General features: G+C 39.0%; 1 protein-coding gene across 1 annotated transcript; it reads left to right on the top strand.

Annotated features, from left to right (window-relative positions):
• The first annotated feature begins 15,597 nt into the window (after nt 1-15,597).
• On the top strand, nt 15,598-24,037 carry LOC104418988 (serine/threonine-protein kinase STY46). Its single transcript, XM_010030477.3, is given in 17 exon segments — nt 15,598-16,078; nt 16,788-16,805; nt 16,807-16,900; nt 17,526-17,632; nt 17,776-17,895; nt 18,560-18,614; nt 19,266-19,376; nt 19,811-19,861; nt 20,683-20,852; nt 20,926-21,033; nt 21,538-21,611; nt 21,724-21,899; nt 22,221-22,316; nt 22,651-22,731; nt 22,817-22,870; nt 23,340-23,474; nt 23,770-24,037. Coding segments are annotated over 17 exon segments (1,731 nt in total). The 5' UTR covers nt 15,598-15,875; the 3' UTR covers nt 23,848-24,037.
• Nucleotides 24,038-25,712: the final 1,675 nt, after the last annotated feature.

Genomic DNA, 25,712 nt, shown 5'->3' with positions numbered 1-25,712 from the left:
ATCTCGACCCAAATGTGTTGATTTGATTTTCGAAATATTTATTGTGCACGCGAGAAAAAATCAATGTCATAAAATGTTAAAATATAAATAAAAAAGCGATTCAAATTTAATTAGTTAATATAGGTTAATCTGATTTCGGGTCGGACTCGAGCTCGATTACTCAAGTATCTTGTTTAGCTCAAACTTGCCAATACTCTACTCGATAGGTTTGTGAACTAACTCGAGCCTGTATATAACACACCCGCACATTCGAGCTCAAGCTCAATACACTTAAAATTGAGTTCATTCATAATTTGGTTAGAAATTAATCAAGTAGAGTTGAAAATTTTAATTTTGTATTTAAATTGAGCTCACGTAGAAAATTTGATACTCTATCCCAAAGCATGTGATTCATAGAGTTAAGCTTAAACTCAAGTTTGGTGTTCTAATGACTCTATCAACTTCTTTTTTTTTTTTTTTGGTCAGGGACTCTATCAACTTAGCTCAGCTCAAATGTTATCTTGATTTTCCCCGTCAAACCTACGGCTATATTTGTCCCTCTCGCCAGCATGCTCATGCCTCATGAGTCGGACCTTGTTCAACAAAATGTTCTCCTTTTTTTGTTTTGTTTTTTTTTTTTTGGATAATTTAGGGCATGGCTTGGTATCTCAGTATTCCGAGGTTTATGAAACATCCTATATATCTAATGAACCGGTTGAACTCAGGTTAGAGTAGCTTGCATGCAACCCGTTGAGTTCAAGTAGGCGACCTCCGATTCTTAGAAATCTCCAGCACCCCGGCTAATTGGGAGAACTTATTTTCTTCCATTTTCAAATGATTCTTCTCGCATTAATACACATGTCCCGTGCTGCTTTTGTTAATATAAAGCTAAAAAGGGAGAAAGTTCTTAGATTATACTGAGGAAATGGAAAACCAATTCGAATCAAAACCTAATCATGTCGGTTGACGAAAACAGATCTATTAAAGAAAAAAAAATCAGTAATGCATGTCGCCCCCCGTGAACAGGAGCAGACCTAATTGGCTGGTTAGGGAGTTTGCAACTTAGGAAAAGGGGGGCTTGAAATCGACAGCCAATCCGACGTACCGAAAATGAATGTCCAGGAAAATTAATTTAAACAAATGTACGATATAGATAGTGAATTTATTTTTCCAACAACTAAGCTGAGAAAAATAAGATTACTTTATTATCAACTCACAAAATCACGATTAATTTACAAAAAAGTGGTCATCCTTGCTTCTACCCATTTGCTTTACTAGAGAATAAACCTTCCATTCTCAAAGCATATGCTTTCTTTGAGTTCATCTATAACCTCGTGCCTATTGGAACATGCAAAACTAGGAGCTGGATAAGTAAATGCTCGATTTCGTGATTTTTTTTTCTTATAATTCAATCTTTACCGATTTATTTACCGAATAAACGTGGAATGAACTTTTGATCCCATGACATGTGTATTCCATTTCAACCACTGCAGGCCGTAAATGTCGAGTTCAATGCATTTTTCTATTTTTCGAGCTGACATTGACGAGCTTATTCTAACTGCTACTCCGATCAATGTTTGTCGGGATCTGAGTACGTCAGCCTCGTCTTTCGATTTATTTTAGCATTTTTTTGGTATAAACTTGGAATAAACCTTGAAACAAATTGACGATACTTTAATGCATTATTGAGATAAAACTAGTAAATTCAAACGCTATTGTTGTCGCTCTTCACTTGGTTAGTGATTACTGGCTCCAAAACTTCTCTTTAATTATCTTCGAGATGCGTGCAATAATTATCATCCCAGTGTCAACAAACCCTTAATCATCATCTCCAGGCACACGGTACTTTTAAGGTGCTTTATTCCTTTCAAGGATCTCGGTCATGTAAAAGCTGTAGCAAGTAAGTTATCACGATGGATACTGAAGTAGTAGAAATATATGCTCTCCATGGACCTAATTAAAACTTTTCTTGTTCGGCAATGGCCTCTTCTGTCAGATGTTTTTAACACTATATCTTATCCTTCTTATTTTTACCCCTTTTTTACTTAAAAAAGAAATCTGTGAATTCATGCTTTTTCACGAAAACAAAATTATCCAAAAAGTCGATGAGCGTGGCAGCTGGTAGGGGCTATGGGGATAAGTTAATCTAATATTTGTTTTGATTAAATATTAAAAAATGGCGACGACCATGAAGCACGGGCAACTAGGGGCGATACTCGGCAAAGTCGCATGCTGCTGCGTGCTCGCTTCTTCTCATCTCGCCAGCGGCTCCCACTCGCCGCCTCGCTGGCATGTCAGGCTCGTGTCCCAACGACACGTGTGAATGTCAAGTGCGGCCCCACTCACGGTCTTTCGGTGAGCCTCTCCCTTTTTTTTTTTTTTTTTTTTGTCGGTCCTACTCTAATACTCACTCAAACTTTTGCCATTACCTGCTGCGGGCGTGCCATGGTCGAAACCCACCGAAATGAAATCGCTCCACCCCATCTCTCGAGAAGGTAGGATTTAACCCCCAACCTCCCCTTCCAAGTTGGAATAAGAAAAGATGTGGAGCAAGCTTTTCACCGTTCGATCGACTACAGTTTCCGTAGAGGGATATGGCCAGCTAGCGCCCTACCAGAGATGAACGGTTCCCAATTCTATCCGGTTCTACCTAAAAACTGGAAATTGGATCGGAAAGATCGATAAATGGACCGATCAGTCTAGTCCATTCAATGGAAACAATCACTTAGCAAAAAGAAATTTAAAAATTCAAAAATGTTAAAGTTGTTACTATTTTGGGATTTATTGTTATTTTTAAGAAATTAAAAATATATTTTTAGAAAATAGTTGGTTCGAGACTATCGGTCCAATTCTCTCAGAAAGGGTTCTAGAACCAAAAATCACTAGTTCCAAATGGAATTGGAAATCGAATTGGCGCTCCTAAGAACCGAACCATTGGCAATCTGGTTGGTCCAATATACTCACCCCAAGTCCCTACTCGCTTTTTAATCATTATTCGAATGCCTCAATTGAAAATTGATTTGTTTGATTAAGAATCACAACGATGCTTATAGGATCTTATCAAATTTGAATTATCAATTTTTATTTACCTTGATCGGTGACCCTTATGTTTACTCACTTTTCAGAGATTACTAATTAAATTAGCTTGACTCATCAACTTTTTTTCCCATTAAATTGCCTCATAATATCTAGGTTATTAATTTCATTTGAATTACTTACCAAACTTATTTTTAAGTCACGTGAAAATGTTGGTAATCTCATGTGATAGTTGGTAATGGAAGGTGTTAGTAAATAAATAAATAAAATTTATAAAAGATAAGATAATTTTTTAATCATAAATAAGAGAAGTTGGTAATATAAAGAACCAAATTAATGCCGGTTTCTAATTTAAATAAGAGTCCGTAATGCAAGTTAGCTGGTAATTTAATCCAAAAAAAATTCGATGATCACTGTAATTAAGGTCGGTACTTTCTAAAAATAGTTTGTGAATTCAAAAATTTAATAAACAATGAAAATAAAAAAATTGACAACTAAAGAAAAATTAGTTGGTGATGCTTGTCAATGAACATTGATCGGGCGAGAGACTTCAATACCGTCCATGCTCAATGTATGGTCGTGAAGGTGTCTAGATTCAATGGATCTCGATGCAAATGTGTCAATTTGATTTTCGAAATATTTATTGTGCACGCGAGAAAAAATCAATGTCATAAAATGTTAAAATATAAAAAAAACCGATTCAAGTTAATTAGTTAATATAGGCTCATCCCGAGCTCAATTACTCTAGTATCTTGTTGAGCTCAAATAAGAGTTCGTAATGCAAGTTAGCTGGTAATTTAATCCAAAAAAAAAATCGATGATCACTGTAATTAAGGTCGGTACTCTAAAAATAGTTTGTAAATTCAAAAATTTAATAAACAATGCAAATAAAAAATTGACAACTAAAGAAAAAATTAGTTGGTGATGATTGTCAATGAACATTGATCGGGCGAGAGACTTCAATACCGTCCATGTTCAATGTATGGTCGTGAAGGTGTCTAGATTCAATGGATCTCGACGCAAATGTGTCAATTTGATTTTCGAAATATTTATTGTGCACACGAGAAAAAATCAATGTCATAAAATGTTAAAATATAAAATAAAAAAAAAACCAATTCAAAGTTAATTAGTTAATATAGGCTCATCTGATTTTGGGTCGGACTCGAGCTCGATTACTCTAGTATCTTGTTGAGCTCAAACTTGCCAATACTGTACTCGACAGTTTTGTGAACCAACTCGAGCCTGTATATAACACACCCACACATTCGAGCTCAAGCTCGATACACTTAAAATTGAGTTCATTCATAATTTGGTTATAAATTAATCAAGTAGAGTTGAAAATCTTAATTTTGTATTTGAATCGAGCTCAAGTAGAAAATTTGATGCTCCATCCTATAGCATGTGATTCATGGAGTTAAGCTTAAACTCAAGTTTAGTGCTCTAATGACTCTATCAACTTAGCTCGGCTCAAATGTTATCTTGATTTTCCCCGTCAATCCTAGGGCTATATTCGTCCCTCTTGCTGGCATGCTCATGCCTCATCAGTCGGACCTTGTTCAACAAAATGTTCTCTCTCTTTTTTTTTTTTTTTGGATATTCAGGGCATGGCTTGAAATCTCAATATTCCGAGGATTATGAAACATCCTATATATCTAATGAACCGGTTGAACTCAGGTTAGAGTAGCTTGCATGCAACCCATTGAGTTCAAGTAGGCGACCTCCAATTCTTAGAAATCTCCAGCACCCCGGCTAATTGGGAGAACTTATTTTCTTCCATTTTCAAATGTTTCTTCTCACTTTAATACACATGTCCCGTGCTGCTTTTGTTAATATAAAGCTAAAAAGGGAGAAAGTTCTTAGATTATACTGAGGAAATGGAAAGCCAATTCGAATCAAATCCTAATCATGTCGGTTGACGAAAACAGATCTATTAAAGAAAAAAATCAGTAATGCATATCGCCCCCATGAACAGGAGCAGACCTAATTGGCTGGTTAGGGAGTTTGCAACTTAGGAAAAGGGGGCTTGAAATCGACAGCCAATCCGACGTACCGAAAATGATTGTCCGGGAAAATTAATTTAAACAAATGTACGGTATAAATAACGAATTTATTTTTCCAACGACTAAGCTGAAAAAAATAAGATTACTTTATTATCAACTCACAGAATCACCGATTAATATACAAAAAAAGTGGTCATCCTCGCGTCTACCCATTTGCTTTACTAGAGAATAAACCTTCAATTCTCAAAGCATATGCTTTCTTTGGGTTCATCTATAACCTTGTGCCTATTGGAATTTGCAAAACTAGGAGCTGGATAAGTAAATGCTTGATTTCGCCATTTTTTTTTTTTCAAATTCAATCTTACTGATATCGAATAAACGCGGAATAAACTTCTGATCCCATGACATGTGTGGATGTTCCATTTCAACTACCACAGGCTGTAAATGTCTAGTTCAATACATTTTTTCTATTTTTTGAGCTGACATTAACTAGGGGTAATCGGTTCCCGGTTCGGTCCGGTTCCACCCAAGAACCGGGAACCGGACCGGGAGGACCGGTTCCCACTTTTCTGACCGTGGACCGGACCAGTGGTCTTGGAGCCCAGAACCAGGACCGACCAACTGGTCCGGTCCGGCCCGGTCCGGTTCCAATGAACCATCACTTGTTTCATTTCATAAACCTTAGAGGATTGTCCCCGAATCAATGAATCAATTGACAATTAAAATTTTCACAACTTGTGGAGAAAGATAAAATGTACCAATTTTGACGATGGAAAGGCATTTGAGTGTTGAGCAAGGCCGAAGGCAAGGTTGTGAGAGGGGAAGGTGTTGACGTCAAGGCTTAAGCAACTTGATCGAAGCTAGGCATGAGGCGAGGTTGCGACTACGGGAGGGCTGCGACTTCGCTACATGCTTCGCATGACCCATCGCCAGACCCATTTAGAGACTAAACAACCAAGCAAACTCCAATGAGACCGCCACACCTATATCAAGTGAGATCATATCGAAACAAACGCTACAAAAGACAGCGATCTACAACCGGCGAAAGTGAAGCCGAAACGCACCTATGTCAATCGGGAGGCAAACGTCACTCCAAAGAGCGGGAATGCACGAGATCTCGGGCAAAGCATAAGAGGAAGAGAGCCAAGCGTAAATGTGCGGACCTCGGGCGAAGCAAGGAGGAAGAGAGCCAAGTGTCGAGCGAGCGAGGCGTCAAGGTGAGGCACCGGCCAAGCATTAGAGCGAGCGAGGCGTCGGGCGAGGAGCTCGAAGAAGGAAGAGAGCCGAGTGTCCGAGCAAGCGCGGTATGAGGCGAGACCTCGCGGATAGGCGCTCGGAGGAGGAAGAGAGCCGAGCGTCGAGTGAGCGAGGCATCAGGGCAAGGCGCTCGGAGGAGGGAGAGAGCCGAGCATCCGAGGGAGCGAGGTGTGAGGCGAGACGTTGCGGCGAGGCACTTGGAGGAGGAAGAGAGCTAAGCGTCCGAGGGAGCAAGGTGTGAGGCGAGACGTTGCGATGAGGCACTCGGAGGAAGAGAGCCGAGCATCGGCACGAGTGAGACGTGAGGTGAGGCATTGGGGCGAGGCGTCCGAGCAAGAGGGGAGGGGTTACGGTTTTGAGAGGGAAAGGCAAAGTGAGAATTGCCGCCAAATTGTATTGTAAAATTTGGGAAAATGGAAGTTGATGTGATGGCTACTGTAGATTAGAGTAGAAACTAAATAAAAGAAGGAGCGGTTAGGCTTACGAGAGAGGGAAAGGGAAAGTGAGAGTTGCAAAATTTGGAAAAGGAAATATGATGTGATGGTTACTGTTGTAGATAGGTTCAGAAACTAAAAAAAGGGGAGGGATTAGCTTAAGAGTTATAAGAGGAAAAATGAATATGGTGATGGGTACTGCAGATTAGTTTATAAACTAAAAATAAATAAATATATATAAATGGTCGGTCCGGGTCCGGTTGGTCGGTCGGTCCGGTTCCGACCAAACCGGGAACGGACCAACCGGTCACCGGTTCCTAAAATAGGAACCCGAGACCGGACCGAGACCCTCTAGAACCGCCCGAAACCGACCGGTCCGGTCCGGTCCGGCCGGTTCCCGGTTCGGGCGGTTTCCGTTGCACACCCCTAACATTAACGAGCTTATTCTAACTGTTACTCCGATCAATGTTTGTCGGGATCTGAGTACGTCAGCCTCGTCTTTCGATTTATTATAGTATTTTTTGGTATAAACTTGGAATAAACCTTGAAACAAAGTGACGATACTTTGATGCATTATTGAGATAAAAGTAATAAATTCAAACGCTATTGTTGTCGCTCTTCACTTGGTCAGTGATTACCAGTTCTGAAACTTCTCTTTAATTATCTTCGGATGCATGCAATAATTATCATCGCGGTGTCAACAAACCCTTAACCATCATGTCCGGGCACACGGTACTTTTAAGGTGTTTTATTCCTTTCAAGGATCTCAGTCATGTAAAAGCTGTAGCAAGTAAGTTATCACGATGGATACTGAAGTAGTAGAAATATATGCTCTGGACCTAATTAAAACGTTTCTTGTCCGGCAATGGCCTCTTCTGTCAGATGTTTTAACAATATACCTTATATTTCTTATCTTTACCCATTTTTTACTTAAAAAAGAAATCTGTGAATTCATGCTTTTTCACGAAAACAAAATTATCCAAAAAGTCGATGAGCGTGGAGAAATGCAGCTGGTGGGGGCTATGGGGATAAGTTAATCTAATATTTGTTTTGATTAAATATTAAAAAAGGGCGACGACCAGGAAGCACGGGCAACTAGGAGCGAAACTCCGCGAATTCGCATGCTGCTGCGTGCTCGCTTCGTCTCATCTCGCCAGCGGCTCCCACTCGCCGCCTCGCTGGCATGTCAGGCTCGTGTTCCGACGACACGTGTGCATGATCAGGTGCGGCCCCACTCACGGTCTTTCGGTGAGCCTCTCCCCTTATCCAGTAAGAATAAGAAGAAGATACGGAGCAAGCTTTTCACCGTTCGATCGATTACAGTTCCGTAGAGGGATATGGCCACCTCACGTCCTACTAGAGATGAACAGTTTCCAATCTTGTCCAATTCCACTTCAGTTTCCGTAGAGGGATATGGTCACCTCACGTCCTACTAGAGATGAACAGTTTCCAATCCTGTCCAATTCCACTTCAGTTTCCGTAGAGGGATATGGTCACCTCACGTCCTACTAGAGATGAACAGTTTCCAATCCTGTTTAATTCCACTTAAAAACTAGAAATTGGATTAGAAAGATTGAGAATTGGATCGATCCAATCTAATCTAATCTAATGAAATCGATCACTTAGCAAAAAAATATTAAAAGTTCAAAAAATAATAAAGTTGTCACTATTTTTAAGAAATTGAAATAGATATTTTTAAAAAAGAGTTGGTTCGGTCTGTTGGTCCAATTCCTCTCATAAAGGGTATTGGACCGAAAATCACAAGTTCCAAATGAAATTGAGAATCGAATTGATGCTCCTGAGAATCGGACTAAATTAGTGATCCGATCGATCCAATATACCCCTAGTCCCTACTCGCTCTTTTATCATTATTTGAATGTCTCCATCGTAAATCGATTTGTACAGTTAACAATCGCAACGATTCTTATAGAATCTTATCAAATTTGATGAGATATCATGAGATCTCGTATTATGCGAAAACATGTACATCTAATAGAGCAATTGACCTTTTTCGAAAACAGGGTTACAAGTACATGAACGTCATCCAGATGCGAATAAAAATAGGAGAATGAAAGAGAAAAAGAAAAGAAAAGGTGTACTATAAAGTTGGCAAGTTAAGGCTTGCGGTTACTTATCCAATTGAGCAACCGAAATGTCGGGAGACTACCGCGGCCCTCCTGGACCCTGCCGCACCGGAACCCAGCTCCCCCTGGAATACTTGGCCCTTCGTCACCCCCAAGGGTCGCCGCCACGTCATCACGCCACGTGGCCCTCTCCCGCCCGACCGGACCGGCCTCGTCGAGGCGAGTTTCCTCGTCGCAATCAAACGTGCATTCAAATCAGGCAATTAAATTCTCACTTTCTTTGACTTCGAAATCGCACTTCCCCATGAGTCGGGGGCTTCCCGCAATTGGGCGGCAATCGGCATCTTGCTGCCGAGCAAAGTTGCCTTTGAAATCATCAAGCATCTTATCTAATGAATTAAATAAGAGATTTTAAAATCCTATCGAGGGTTGCAACTTGCGACGGGCGTAGCAACACGGTGTCGTCATTCTCGGACACTAGGGAATAATTTATTTATATCCTAATTAGCTACAAGGTTAGGGCAAGATCCACTTGTAAGTTTATTTGCCACGTTCCACGAGCCCTCGGACTGGGAATAAACTGAGAATAAACCCTTTTCGGCCATGTGCGTCGCTTTTCATGATCTAAATTTATACTATGATATAACTGCGAGTTGAAAGCAGATGTTTGGGTTGGATAGGCTCGGTTAGTTTTATTTATTGTCGTTTCTCATCCATTTTGAATGAATTCGCATCGAATTTTTAACTCAATTAAAATAGATCTAAATGGCACATTAGACGTAACTCGAATCTAAAGTCAAGAAGTGATGCGAGTATGCTTCCCTTTGTTACATTCGCATGGAATTGAAATCTCGGAACTAACCTAGATAAAATATCTTCCTACATGGCTCATGCTTTCATCACTTGTTGTTCAAAAACTCCACGCCTTATATTCAACCGTCGTGATATCGAGAGATTAATCACGGTTAAACCGGCAAAGATAGATCTAATCACGAGGGTTCCCCTCTAGTTGTCATGGCATATATGTGGAAGTTATGTCACTAACTAAATGATAGACATGGCCCGAAAAGTACTAGTGGGACTTTGTTGTTGTGTTCCGTGGTTAATGAATGGAGAGTTACGTACTTTGGTACACTTATTGCATGTGAGACCAGATCGCGAGGCCTATAGCACCAAAGATGACTACGGTGCTCAAAGAATCTCGAGAACTCGATCGAGAGCAAGTAAAAGAAAACTTAAACGGTCACGGTCAAAAGGCACAAAAACATGAATGGTCCAAGGTTGAGGTGCGAGGGCATCGAACTTACTGCTTATAACCATGTGTGGGGTGCACGCAAATCATGTGTGTTTAGTCAAGTAGGTTATTGCATAATTAAAATAAAGTTTGGCACCTAATTATTGACTGACAAATATTTAAATTTTAAACGCGTGGATAATCAACGGCCAAACGGGAACATTAGAAAAACATTAAATTCCCCCGAGCCGGACACGTTTCGCACGCCAACGGGTCCCATTCTTAAGAAAATGAATTGGCCGCGGGGACGGATAAGTGTCGAAATATTATTGATAAAAAATGACGAACCAAAAATTATTTAAATATAGCTCACTAACGTTCGAATTCTAATTATAGTCGCTCATCGAATTTTGTCCGATTAAATTATTAATTATTTTTGAATCGCCAACTCTCTTTTTGAATTGCTTGCCAATACTTAAATTGCCTTCTCAATTTTGCAACATTTTTTTTTACCAAGTTACTAGTTTTTATTTACCCTTATCAGCAACCCTAATTATATTAGGGAGACTATTGAATTTTCTTCCAGTTAATTACCACATAATATTTAGATTAGCAGCTCAATTTTCTTCTGGTTACAAAGTTTTCTTATCTTTTCGCCAATTTTATTTACCTTCTTAATTGTGTTTATATTTACCAACTCTTATGTGAAGCTACTAACTTAATTTTAGTGATTTAGCAAATTTTCTCTGATTAAGTTATTCACTACTTATGGGTTACCAATCTCATCTAAAATTAGTAACCGACTACTTATGGCTAGTATCACAAGACTAATAATTGGTAATGCAATCAGAGAAAAGTTGGTACAACTCTAATTGAGGTTAGTAATATCTGAAAAATGGTCGGTAAGTTTAAGAAGTTAGCAAGGTAAATAAGCTTGGTAACTCAATAGAAAAGTAGTAGAATTAAAAAAATAATAAATAAACCTTAGTAAGCAGCTCAAATAAGAGTCGGTAATGCAAAATTAATCGGTAAATAAATTAATAAAAGTTGGTATGCACACAAATAAAATGTTGATAATTTCGTACGATAATCAATAATTTAAAATTATGGTAAGGGAGATACATGATACTTTGTAAAAGACAGAATGTTCTTTTTTTCCTACAAAAATAAGACAATTTTGGCTGGCCACCGGTGCCAACCATGGGCAAGTCCAGTGGCCGGCTAAAAGGAAGAAGAAGAAGAAGAAGAAAAAAAGAGAATAAGAATAGAGAAAGAAAAAAGAAGAGAGAGAAAATAGATTCTATAAATTGTTAGGAAACAATTAGTTACTTTTTATTTATTTTTTTATTGTTTCTATTCCAAATCTATTATGGGAACAAAAGTTTTACCAAACAGGTTTTTATTATTTTTTCGTTCCCCGGAACAAAAGAACAAAAAAATTGTTCCGGGGAACATAAACAAATTTTAACAAATAGGCGCTAATTCCCCGAGCCAAACCGGTTTAGCACACCAAGATGTCCATTAACAAGAAATGAATTAGAATGCTAACGTTTGATCATTAATTTCATAGCTTTCCAATCAAGTTTTATATTTTTTATTTACCCTTGATTAGCAACCCTTACATATTACTCATTGTTCGGACGTCACTGATTATCTCATGTGTGACAGAAGTGGGAGGCCTTTCGCACTAGAAACGATTACGGTGCTCTAAGAATCCTGAAAACTAGTTTAAATCAAATGTCATGTCCCACGCAAGTCATGTGTGCTCAGTCGTAGAGATTATCGCTTTAGTTAGAATAGTGTTTAAACCTAACTATTGACCGACAAATAGTTAAACCCGTGGATAATCAATGGCCAAACGCGAACATTAGAAAATCACGAAATTCCCCCGGCCGAGCACGTTTAGGCCGCCAAGATGTCCCATCCTCGAGAACTCGTTGATAAATTACTAAAGTGTCTTATTACGAACTTTTGTACGCCCTCGCCAAGGTTTATTTAAATTATAGCTCACTGACGTTTGAATTCCACTAACTGTCTAGATTTTAGTGGCTTGTCAAGTTTTGTCCGATTGAATTGTTGATTATTTTTGGATTATTTGTCAATGCTTAATTGCTTTTTCTTTAATTTGGCAACATTTTTTAACGAGTTGCCAACTTTTATTTATCTTGTTAAGTAACTCAAATAAATAAGAGTTGGTAACTCAAAATTAATTAGTAACTAGATTAATAAAAAATTTGTATGCACTCAAATAAAATGTTGGTAATTTAAGGTTATGGTAAGGGAGATAAATAAAACTTTGCAAAAGATAAACTGTTCTTCTTTTTTTCAGTCAGAAATAAGACAAGTTGGTAATTGAAAAATAAATAAAATAAACGTCAGTAATTAACTCAAACTGTAACGTAAAACTAATGAATACCTTAATTGGAAACAAAAAAAGAAGTTTGATAATCACCCCAGTAAACGTTGGTCGTGCATTGCTCCCCTGCCCATGTAAAATCGATTGCCACGCAGATCTTTAGCTTTCGTTACTTCAGTAGGGACTCGAAAGGGAAATTAAAAATCAGTGGTCCAGCGGGAGGAACGACAGTGTGGCCAAAGAAGAAAAACGGGGCCAAAACGAATGAGACATTTCACGGAATGGTCCCGAAAGGCCGAACAATTTCACTGTCGGATTCCAACTGTTTTCGATGCGAAAAGATCAACCGGATTCAACGGTTCGGATAGGAACATGCGAAATGGAATTGCATTTCAAAGTTTTCATGCTTTTCTAGTGTTTGAGCTTTGACACTTAGATAAGTAGGGAAGGCTGAAGTGTTTTTCACGATCCTCGAAAGCATTTTTCGCAGTGAACAAATCGGTGGTTGTTGGAAAAAGCCTACAAAACTGGTCGCGATCGAAATTCCATTTTTGCCATGTTACGTTGCATTGTCTCTCCGTCCATTTGGTGGTCCTCCGTCCTTCTCTAGCTCGCGTCCGTATTGCCCCGGAATTCGTTTTGATTCAAATGCCATGATTGCCTCATCTCTGTCGGTACATTACACAGGATATTTGTATCCTCGATTGTCCCGCGCCATGAAAAGCGATAATCATTATATTACAAGAGTTACCAATCTATTTGATTCTAGCATTTTCGGGAGTTAACTGTGATTTTGATTGATATTTCTAAATTATTATTCTTTGATTGAAATGCTGGATTCGATGTAGGCCTCCCCCGGCCTCATTTAATTTAGGTCTTCGACAAAATGGCACGCTCATCTCGACAAAGAAGGGAGCAATTGATGGACACGATCGACTTACGATGATTCTCACAAGATGACCTGAGGAAGATCATTTGATTTTGTTCTTCCATCAAGGTGTAAAAATGGCTCTATCGACGTGACAGTTGAGTACTCAATAATTGCATTTTTCAATACATCTTTTCATCGATAGTCAATATTCTAAAACTCAAAAAATGTACATATCTGGGTGCCCTCGTTAATTAATAGGTTAATATCACAAAAAAAATCATAAACTGATACAAATCATTTTTTTGAACACTCAAAATCTTAAACTGATATATTCGTGACAAGCTTATTCTCATTCGTTTTCGTTAAATTGATCTAAGTCGGCTATTTTATGGTCAAATTTAACAGTAAAACTAATAAATAGTAAATTTATCACAAATATACCCATTTTGGGACGTAGGTGGTTAAAAAATGAATTTTGGATGAATTTATCACTTATGCATTAATTTAAAATTTTGTGATATTAACTCTTAATAAAGACTCTTTTCAATCCAACGGCTGGTGGCACAGCTGGCTTAAGTCGCTCCCACCTTAATCAAGCTTTAGGTTCGATTTTTCCGACGAGCACAACGCGAAGCGTCCAATGTCTTAAGTGTGTTAGTCCCCCTCCACGTATAATCGAAAGCCCATAAAATGTGCCAGGCTGGATCCTAATAAATTAAAAAATAAAAAGATTCTTTTCATCTTTTACAAGATTCCAAATTGAATAGGAGAAATATGAATTTGCTTTCCATTCAATTTTTCTTTTGATTTTTTTTTTTGAGCGAAAATGTGAGGAATCTCCCCCGAGATAAAATCGGGGCCCAAATCGGAAGGCACGACTGGGGAAGTATCTTTCTCGGACCATGAAAGATATCCTCGGCGCGCAATTACTCATCTGCCCTCGCGGACCGACCACTCATCCCCCTTTTCCACTTCTTTTCATTTTCCAGCATTTAGGGAGGGGGCCACGTAATTATCCGGGCCAACTTTGAAGAAAAATTTGCATGCGGCCTTCTCGGATTTATCTTCCCATCGCGATCGCTGCTATCGTTCGGGGGCATTATCGTCTTTGCGCTGCGAGCTTATCCGGATCTTTCGCTTGGTACTTTATCAAGTGGAGAGTGCCGAGCAAGACATATTGTTGTTGGTCGGCCGTAAAGAAAGTTTGGACAAATAGCGCGGTACGAATTTTATGCGACATAGGATTTAGGTATCCAAAACTAATGATTGTGCTTTCTGTTTATATTATTTGAAATAATTAACCGATAAAAAAAATTTCATTACTAACTACAAATTATATTTATACGTTTTGTTGGACGATAGGATTTAGGTTTCCCAAAATTAATGATTATGTTTTTGCTTATATTATTTTAAATAATTAATCGGTAAAAAATATTTCATTATCAATAAATAAATTATATTTATATATTTTGTTGGATGTGAATTTTTGTTCGGTCATTATTGTAAGCTACACAAGAGATTTTTCCTTTAAGAAAGTGTTTTTCGAATCATTTATTATTTCTTGAAACGGATGCGCCTTGAGATGGAAGCTATGTGTCCAAGCATCAAAGGGGGATTTTACATGTTGCTTTATTAAAGTTGCGGGCGAAATATTGATTCCTTAGAAAATTTGTGTTGTTTTGCTTTTGTCAATCTTTCTAGGATTTCGTTGATTTTAGATGCTCAATTTGGTCGAAATCATATATCGCATGAAAATATTCATTAGACGCGAAGTGAGCATTCATGTATCATGTATCTATTTAGAACCAAGCCCATAAGTTTTATTTGGCTACACAATCGCTGCTCGACGAGTTTTCTTTTTCATCCAACACAAAGAATCGAGAAGTACTTCAGTTTTCCCTATTTGGGCTATCAAAGAGAATTTGGACTTGATTTATGCAATTAGTAAGATATTTAAAAGGGTGTATAATTTCCCTTTTAGGGTAAATTTTCTCTGTCATATAAGATAATCTCAGTCAAATTCAAAATCATATAATGATTAAATTTCTTTGCTAGAAGCCGATCTTAGTCCAATCATCTAACAATACGAGCATAGGCTCAATATTATATAATATTTAAAACTTTTCCTATTTCCTTTCGGGTGCTCAAGATGGTAAGGCAATTCATGAAATAAATAATCTGTAACCGTACTCTAGGTTTTCCACTCAAGCAAGAGCAAGATTAATTTAATCCCAGCCCGAAAATTTAAACAAAATCCCGAAATTGGTAAACACTAGATGAGCCTGGATGGAACGTCCACGTCAGCGTCCCACCCACCGAAAATTTACCTCCACGGGCAGCACGACAGACCGCAACGCCGCCTGTAGAGAGAGAAAGGGAGAGAGAGTAGAGAGACGATGATGCCTCGTCGGGTCCTGCTCCTCCCTCGCATCCACCATCGATTTTCTTGCTTCATTTAAGCTCCCCCGCTGATCTGGTCTCCTACGTTGTATCTGGCAATAGCCAAAAAGGGGAGTGGGGGGGGGCAGAACCGCTTCTCCGTCCGGTTCCCGCATTCGTAGCGCGTCTTTCTTGGGTTTTGGCGTGCGTGTGTGGGGGTGTTGGGAGTTCTTTCTGGGCGTTCCATGGTGACGATGGAGGACAACGAGAGCTGCGGAAGCCGGGTGCACGAGGCGTCCTCCTCCCCGGCGAGGAACCGGGGGCAGAGGCAGAAGCAGGAGGTGTACGGCGAGATTCTGCGGCGGCTCAAGGAGTCCGGCCTCGAGGAGCCCCACCGGCCCGGCTTCGACGACGAGCTCTGGGCTCACTTCAATCGCCTCCCCACCCGGTAAAACCTCTCTAGCCCGGCCCGGCTCGGCTCGGCTCGCGTCCCCCCCGCCGTCCCGCCGCGTCGCGCCCGCATTATGGACGAGGCCGTGCGCGGCACCGACGTTTCGCGCGGCACGTTGCGGGGGCGAAAAAGTTTTGTTTTTTTTGTTTTTTTTTCTGGTTCGCTTTTTCGGGTTTTTTCGCTTCGGAGATCCGTGTCGGGTTCGCCGAGTTCTTTGCATTGCGGATTCGCTTCGTGTTTTGCTCTCCATCGTCTCCTTTGATCTCTCGAATTCGCTCGCCTTTCGGCTTCGCGAGTTCGCAGCAGCTGGGTGAGCTGCTCGAGCTCTGTGTGGTTTGGATTGGTTTCACGTGAATTGGTGGGTGTGAAGTATCGGGCACTGAGTTCTGGAGAATGGAGAAGATACCCATGACGCACTTTACTCGTTTATCCAACTTTTTCTCTTCTTGCCCTCTACTTTACTCTTTCCACACACTGGCTTGCGCCCTCCTTTTGACTTGTATTCCTCTTCGTACGCCATCGAGATTTCGATACTTGATTTGTGTTTTTCCGGAATCTCTTACCTTTTCGTGGGCAAGAACGTTTCCCGTCTCTTTTTGTCATCTTTAAATTGCGGGTTCTTGATTTCTCCGTGTTTCGATAGTCCGTCAGCTTGTGTTCGTTTTCGGGTTTGATAATGGATGGTGATTCCTTTGGACCCATACAGATATGCCTTGGATGTCAATGGAGCGGGCGGCAGATGTGCTTCTGCACAAGAGGTTGCTGCATTTGGCTCACGACCCGGCTAATAGACCGGCCATCGAAGTTCGCCTGGTACAGGTAAGTTGGGCTGATCGTCTCCTGATTATACATGTTGTAGTCTGCTTATCTTCATGGTAAAGGGCTCGGACACTATGTTACAAAGACATCTATAAAATATCGAGGGCATGCAACATGTAGCAGGTCATGCATGTAGGTCGAGAACTCGCAATTGCTATGTAGCACATTTACGTTGACCAGTATTTATAGTGAGTCAATAACCAAGTGTTCACAAGCTCCTGAGTTGCTTAATAATTTAGCCTACAATTTCTGGTACGTAATTGTATTTAAGCTAACTAGTGGAAGTTGCAGCGCTTTCTGCTATTTGCTTGCTAGCAGAATAGTCTTGCCTCACTTTAATCAACGAGAATAGCCAGTTCTCAAGTTTCGTCTTTTTCCTCCTCTCTGTTTCCTTTTTTATTCCTCCCATCTACTCTCAGCATCACAATTTCGGTACTGTAAAAATTACAAGTGTAAATGTTGGCTTTATGATATGTAAGGGATCTGCATCCAGTCTTGCCTTGTTGCACCCGACCTTTCTCAGACCTATCCTTTCCATGATGCTTCTTGATTGGTAAATAATTGGCGGTTCTTCCAGGAATTACTTCCATGGACAGATTTATCAAAGTAGAATAACTTTCTCCAGGTTCTTCCTGCACCTGAGGTGCATTCAAATGATTCCATCCATTCAGGTCGTTCCTCAAATGAAGACGTTACTACCCTTGCTTCAGTTAATCATTCCAGTAGACAAAGGTATTCTTGCAGACCTTTCAAAGAAAGAACTGAATGACTCAGTGATAGTATTTCCTCGATGGATTGATGCCTTTTTGCTTTTATCGTTTAGATTTTGTCGTGTCTTGGATACTAATGACATCGTACTCTAATCTTTCAATCAGCATTCATCCACCACCTGCCTTTGGGTCATCACCAAACCTCGAAGCTCTTGCACTTGAAGCTAGTAAATCCCTTGCTAAAGATGGCGATAATTCTGTTCATGCTAATGCACAGTACTCTCGGTATGCACTCCTGTCTTGAACTAGCTCAGTCATTGTAAATTGTTAAATTGATTCCCACGAGGATACTTTATAGCTCGTAGTGATGTTTCTCTGGGAATGATGATTGGATTTTGCCTCTGTCTCATGTGCACATCGCACATGCTGTAGTTGAGTTGCATGGTACATGCCCCGCTTCCCCCACTCTCCTCAGTTTTCATTTCTGAAGTGTTTCTTAACAGACATCAAGCAGCTTGTATAATCCCTTAAATTGTCTTATTAATCCAATGTAGTTTGTTGAAGCTGGGTAACTTAGGATTATAGATTTCCAGAATGGATGAACTTGACAAAATCTTTTTATTGTAGGTTTAATGTTGTCATTGTTGCTTTCCTAAACCTTCTTGTACCCCGTCAGGTGATTAAAGTGCCTCAAAGTGCCTTTTGCAGCTGACCCACTTTATTGTCCTTCTTGTCTTTTTTCCTTGGTGCTTCCAGAGCTTAAATTGGAGTTATTAAAATAATTGTGGGCACATTTGTTCGTACACATTATGCATGTTTAACTGGACCTGTTATGAAGAAGATGCAATGGTCCTTCTTCCCATCTACCTAGTTCTAGTTCAGTTTGTAGAGATATTTTAATTATGGGCTCTTTTGTGCAACTAAAATGTGTACATGATCAACAATGTAGGCCCATGCATGAAATCACCTTTTCAACTGATGACAAGCCAAAGCTTCTTAGTCAGGTACCTGATTTTGGCTTTTAGAGAATGCTTACCTTCTTTCCATCTTAACCTTAGAAAGAAATGTGGAATATCTTTACTGCGTTTCCTTTCGCATTTACCATGGGCTGGCTATACCTGTTGCTGTAGGTTGACTGTCAGTCCACCGTTCATCTATGAAGGTGATTTGTCCACTTTAACATTTCTCTTGCATGGTGGCAAATTTCTGAAAATGCCTTGAACACAGGCTCAATTGTTGTGGTCTTCTTACTACTTTTCTGTTAATATATTTATGTTCTGTTGTTGTCTTGATGGAAAATGCATTTTATTAAGTTCTTGCATTGCATCAGAGGACACTTATCAAGTCCTCTAAATATCGTTGATTATAACTGTAGTATCATACTGAGTGTTGCATTTGTTCATACGATATTGCATGGTTTAACTGAAATCTCATCCATAACTGTTTAGCAAGAGGGGATCCCATTTATGTATCAGAGTGTTCGGTTTTGCTTGATGAAAATGCTTATGCAGTGGGACCTTACAGTCTCAGTATCAGTTTTAATTGAGGACAATGGTCCTATCATGTGACGCACAAACATGTGACATTACTTTCTTTGTCATTGTAAGTGATATCGCTAATTCCTCAAGCTTATTGCTTTTGTGAAAATTTTGCAGCTGACATCCTTACTTGCTGATATTGGACTGAACATCCAAGAAGCACATGCCTTTTCCACAGTGGATGGTTATTCATTAGATGTCTTTGTAGTTGAGGGTTGGCCATATGAGGTATCTATCATGATGATTATCTTTTAAAGTCTACGTCGAGACAATTGTGACAGTGTTGTCATTGCATCTAGTGAGATTACCACCTTTTGTGGGCTTGCCAGGTTTAGGAGCTTTTGCTTTTCTGATGACAGACATTTTAACAATGTCTGCTCGCTGTAAAGGTTAAAGTGCTCGTCTAGACAAGCATTATAGAAATATATACAATTAAAGCTGTAGAAGGCGTAACTGTAATTTTTGTGATAAAAGGGCAGTTCTGTTGGTGTGTTCTGCCTTAGAGTTTTTACACTTATTTATAGAAAGTGAGTTGAATTATTTTCACTCACTTGAGTATCATATTGGATGATATTCTTAAGTTGGATATCCTGTTTTAATGATCTTTTCTACTATGGATAGAAAGCACAACATGATTTTCAATGGAATGCTTGGACTTGCAGGAGACAGAGCATCTAAAGACTGCATTGGAAGAGGAAGTTTTAAAGATTGAGGTAATTCTCTTAGATTTTCCATACCGAGATTTTTTGTGTCAATGGTATCTGAAAAAGGAAGACTCAATGTTTTGTGCATCTAAAATGTCAGCAAATTATACCAATTGGCAACTTCAGTTTTGGACCAAAAAGCATGAAACCACTCATCACAAAAGGAAGTCCATTACTATGCATTGCAACTTCATTATTCAGTGCTCTGCATTGTCCTCTTTATGCATATTAGTTCCTGTGAAGTAGACCTTGCTGTTGTACTAGAGATAGGTGGTGAAATTACAACTGATCGAAGGCTATGAAGTCTCTAATCAAAATCAGGTTCATGTGGCTTTGTTGTCATGCTCTAAGCAGCTCTCTTCGTAAAGGTAAATGAAATTGGTTTTAGCTCTTAGAAAATTTGTTTGTGCTTGATTGGATGGAGAAAAATATTTCGGTGGACCTCTTGCTATGGATTCTCAAGGGAGAAGCCTCCATCTGCTTTCAATTCTGGGTGCTTGCCCAGTGACATATTTAAATACATCATATTTTTTATTGTTCATGTGGTTTAGGATGAGAATTGATCAATCTGGAGAAGATCCAAACTTTGTAAATATGTCATAGAGGTCGATGCAATCGTTTTTCGTTGTGGGGATGCTAGTTAGCAAAATGTTCACTTTGGTAGCGGTGGAAGGCTCATAACTATTCTCTGACATAACTAGTGGTTAAAATCAAAGACATGCAGGACTCAGGAATTTTGTTTTTCCCTTTGAATTGGTGACTTGAAAGCTAATTCATTGACTGTAAAAGTGAACTTCCTACTAATTTTTCATTTTTGCCTTGCATTACAGAAACATTCTTGGCCAGAACATTGTCCTCCCAAAGATGAGCTTCCGCAGAAGGCCATCAAATTGGAACCTGATCATGTTTCTATACCAAGCGATGGAACTGATGTTTGGGAACTGGATCCAAGATGTCTCAAGTTTGAAACCAAAATTGCATCCGGTTCATATGGTGACCTGTAAGTAAATGAACTCGTGGACAGATAAACTATTGTGCAAAGATGTGCTCTAACCTTTGTGTTGGAACCTCAGTTACAAAGGTACATACTGCAGTCAGGAAGTGGCTATCAAGGTTCTGAAGCCTGAACGTGTAAATTCAGACATGCAAAAGGAGTTCGCACAAGAAGTTTTTATTCTGAGGTTTGTAACTTTAGCCTAGGAATTCACTTGATAGTTTTTCCAGTTGGTTCAATCAGAATTGCTGTGCATCTTTTGTGAATGCGTGTGTGCTTAACTTGTTTGGGCCTGAGCATGTTACAGTATCGTCTGTAATTTAATGTGTGGATTCTTCGTAAAGTCCATTCTGGAATTCTTGTAGTTTGCATTTTCTGTTACACCACAGTATACACATGAACTGAAGCATTGAGACGTCATTGTGTATTGTGTAAATATATGGTCGTATTTGTTCATAATCATCACAAATTAAGTAGTATGCGGAATTTTTTCTAGTTTCACAGTAAATAAAATTTTCTTCTATTGCTCTCCTTCTCATCGGTCTTGTGAGAGGCCATATTACATGTTGATTTTGGAACTTTCCCTCTATCTTCATCTCCTTTCTGCACACACTTATCTGGCGGCTCTCATGTAGATAAATAATTTTGGTTTCTCTCCCCATCTTCTTATATGAAAGTCATCATCATTCAGGAAAGTGCGGCACAAGAATGTTGTGCAATTTATTGGTGCATGCACAAAATCTCCGAACTTGTACATTGTGACAGGTAATAATCCATAATGGGAGATTTTTGCTAACTTTGAGATTTACTGTCTATCCTTGAGATTTACTGTCTATCCTCTATCTGAGATTGCTTTTCATCTTTCATCCTTTCCCAGAATTTATGTCTGGTGGAAGTGTATATGATTATCTTCATAAGCAGAAAGGCGTTTTCAAGCTTCCCACCTTGTTGAAAGTAGCAATTGATGTCTCCAAGGGAATGAATTACTTGCATCAAAATAATATCGTTCATCGGGATTTGAAGGGTGCCAATCTATTGATGGATGAAAATGAAGTAAGGCAATTGATCATGTCATCATTTGTTTTCCTCATGGTTTATTATTAAATAGTCTCATTGCATTTTTTTTTTAAGAATGAATGTTGTCCATAGCCACAAAATGTGGGGACCATGAATACCTACTCATGAATTATCATTTGTCATTTAGGATGTTTTGTTCTGGTATCATCCTTTTCTGCCCACATCATTGTTGCGTTTAAAGTAATATGAAATTCTGCCTAATTTTTAAGGACTTTGTTGGCACTTGTTAAACCCACAATTATGGACATTTTGTCATTTCCAACGAATTGACTGTCTTGTTGTGGCTTTTCTTGGCAGGTTGTTAAGGTTGCTGATTTTGGGGTTGCCAGGGTGAAAGCACAATCTGGAGTCATGACTGCAGAAACTGGAACATACAGATGGATGGCTCCTGAGGTTATTCCCCTGAAGTTTTTGGATGTGGATGTGGAACTATTTAGCAATGATTTTGCCTCCATTATGTTGATCTTGTTCATTACTCCTTGCCTTTTGTTCTGTGAATTTCTTTACTTGTTCATAGCTTCTCGGAATTCATCGCTTTTCAATGGTCGTTCATTCTGGGATTTGCTAAAATCTCACATTCTTTCTAAAATCTTCATCTTTAGAAATCACCTCAATCATCTAGTATTCTAGGACCTCACACTTGGGAAATGGAGAGAAAGTGCTACTTTTCATTTTCCGGATATGTTGATGTGGTATTTTCTTACACCCGTTCTGTTTTGCATCAAAGGTAATAGAACACAAGCCTTATGATCATAAAGCTGACATATTCAGCTTTGGAGTGGTGTTGTGGGAGTTACTAACAGGGAAGGTAATATGAGTTGAGTTCGTTTAGTCCTATGCAGCGTGCTTCAACCATTTCCTTGTCATGATATGTTAGCATTTCTGTGTTCCAGCTTCCATACGATCACTTGACCCCATTGCAAGCAGCCGTTGGAGTGGTTCAGAAGGTACAGTATCAACCATTGCCGATAATGTTATAATTTCGTATCACCCTTGAGTGAGCCTGAGCAGCTAGTCAGTTTTTATGTCCTATTAAGCTCTTGTGAAGTTTTCAAAGTTCCGCATGGAGTCCCTTTTATCAGAAACAAATTAATGAAATTCTTAGGCATTAGGCAAAATCATGTTTATGAGTTATGCATCAACATCAAGATTCAGGATGCCAGGTCCTCGCTAGCCAGATAATTTCATTGTTACCAGTACATTTTTGCGGAGCAAAATATTTCTTTATTGATAAAGCTTGTGTTTTATTTCAAATCACATCAATATTTGGGATACCACAACCTCACTAGCCAGAAAATTTTCTTGTTACCTGTTGTCGCAAAATTTAGGTGTCAACACCTGTTATCCTCTTGTGAGCAAATTTTATTTATTTATTGATAAAGCTTATGCTTTATTATCTTAATACCCATACTTCAGGGTCTGCGGCCTGCAATTCCAAACGACACCCATCCAAAGCTTGTGGAGTTACTGGTTAAATGCTGGGAGCAAGATCCAGCTTCAAGACCTGACTTTTCTGAAATAATAACTATCTTGCAGAAATTTGCAAAGGAGGTGAGTTGTTAGTCTGCAGTTTGCAGAGGAGGCTCACATTGTGACCACTGATGCTGAATGTTAATGAACACGATTTATCTTAAAAATTTTCTAAGGTGGTAAGCAAAAGCATGTGAACATGACCATTGGACATTATATTGCTTTCCATCAAAATTTGTGTGATTCAAGAGCCTTATTTCCCTAACCTTGGCTTCACCCTAGCTGCGGTCTTGGCTTCTTGAGATCCTGACCTCTCACCCGAAAGAGCTGTAACCCTGTTTGGGCAAAATCTCACTTTGAATTATGACATGAACAGGTTGGAGATGATGGAGAGGATCGGCGGAGGGAGAAATCGGGGGGATTCCTGTCTGTGCTCAGGCGAGGGCATCATTGAAGGGCGCAAGGGAGATAGAATTATATTTTAATCATCGGCTTTGTACAGTATGGGTCCACATGATGATACATTATCTTTCCATAATCTCTTACTATTTTTTTTTTTCCCTTCTCAATTTTTGACGAGTTAATCCATAATGCAGTATTAATCCTAGCATCGTCTGAGAAAGGAAGTGATATTGGATTGAGTGCCGCTAAAGGGATTTTTTTTTTTTGTTTCATTTGCGGCTATACAATAACAAATTGATGCGGCGAAAACACTCATCATTTTCTATTCTAACGAATAAAATGATCAGCGGGGTTTGGTTTTTACCAGATAGAGGTCTCTTGGAGCCTCCGTGATATTTAAGTGTTTAACATTGCATGATGCATTTGGCATATAGACCTGTTGGGTCTGGTCTTTCTGTAGCTGCTGTACGAATGCCGAGTGCCATTTGAACAAGTTCACTTGTGCTGAATGCTGGCCATCGGCTATAGCTAGATATCGTGCATCGTGTCTATCGTCACAAGGAGACTGCAGCATAATGGCTTTCGCCGAATCTGGGATTGGACAAGCCAGTTTAACTGGCATGGCAATCGTGGTAGTGTCATTGACAATTACAGAAGACTACTGCCTTTCCCAGTTATCAGCAAAATAACTTGCGCCGTCATCAGATAGACAACTTCCAAGACAATTTCTAGTTCAAGTCTCTTCGTCAGCGGATTGGACCGATGGTAAGCAAGGTAAACCGGAATAAATTTGCTCTAAGTTTTTGTGTTGAACGAGACTCGGCTAGAAAAAACGCATTTCCATTAGAGCCTCACGGTGGCCCTTCTTTGTTGCCTCATTATGCAACATGCACCTTGTAGGGTCCTACAAATCTGCGCCCCAAAAACCAGGTCCTTATCCGTGACCGGTAAAGTTAATCCACGATCTTTCCACGATCTTTTTGAAGTGTTGAGAATGAATTTAGAGGCGGCAGCTTTCAACACCAACAAGATGGTCGGCCTTGTTGTAAGTTAAGTAGCATCGACTAGTGACACCGTACAACATGACATGCCGGCACTTTATTTCTTAAAAAAATAGAGAATTATGATACGTTGTGATACGTTATACATTAATTATATATATATATATATATATATATAAAATAAATTATCATTTTTATGATTATTTCAATCAAATTAATTTATTTTAAATTCACAAATAAATAAATAATAATAATAATATATAATGAATTTACATTAAAAACATTAATCCACAATTTATTAAAATCATTTATTGTTTCAATTTGACAAATTCAATTCCATTCCAATAATCCATAAAATTTGGAAGAAAAAAACAAAAGCAATGTACGTTTTGGACTTGCATGTGTATCAAAAGAGGAGAAAAAAAATTGAAGGATGAATTATGTATCACGAAAAATGAGAATTAAAAGAGAAGAGAAAACTACATTTTTCTTCTTTTTTCATTTATTATTTATATTATCATTTTTATTATTTTTCACATATATACGTTTTTATCTCTCATTTATTAAAAATTTTAAAATTAATTCCACGTGTCCGAAACTCACATGTTGGAATTTCAATTCTAGTTGGGAGAGTGTTGGGAAAATTAAATAGATATCTGATTTTTAACACGTGTAAACAAAGTGTCGATGAAAGTGTTTGAGAGTGTTAGAGAATCTCGCATACGCGATACGATACTGAAGTTCCGAAGAGTGTCGATCTTCAGGTCATAAGTACATCGCTTGTTTTTTCATGAAATCACGAGTTTGATTCATGTCACCAGCGAATTTCTAGATAACTATTCAAACAGTAAAAGCTTTCAAGTAGATGTCACGGAGAACGTATCAAAGCACATTACTTGACTTGGGGGTCACCAGG

This window comes from Eucalyptus grandis, chromosome 9 (assembly GCF_016545825.1).
Source record: "Eucalyptus grandis isolate ANBG69807.140 chromosome 9, ASM1654582v1, whole genome shotgun sequence".
Taxonomy (NCBI): domain Eukaryota; kingdom Viridiplantae; phylum Streptophyta; class Magnoliopsida; order Myrtales; family Myrtaceae; genus Eucalyptus; species Eucalyptus grandis.
Note: the sequence above shows the minus strand (reverse complement) of the source record. Positions and strands in the feature narration are given on the sequence as shown.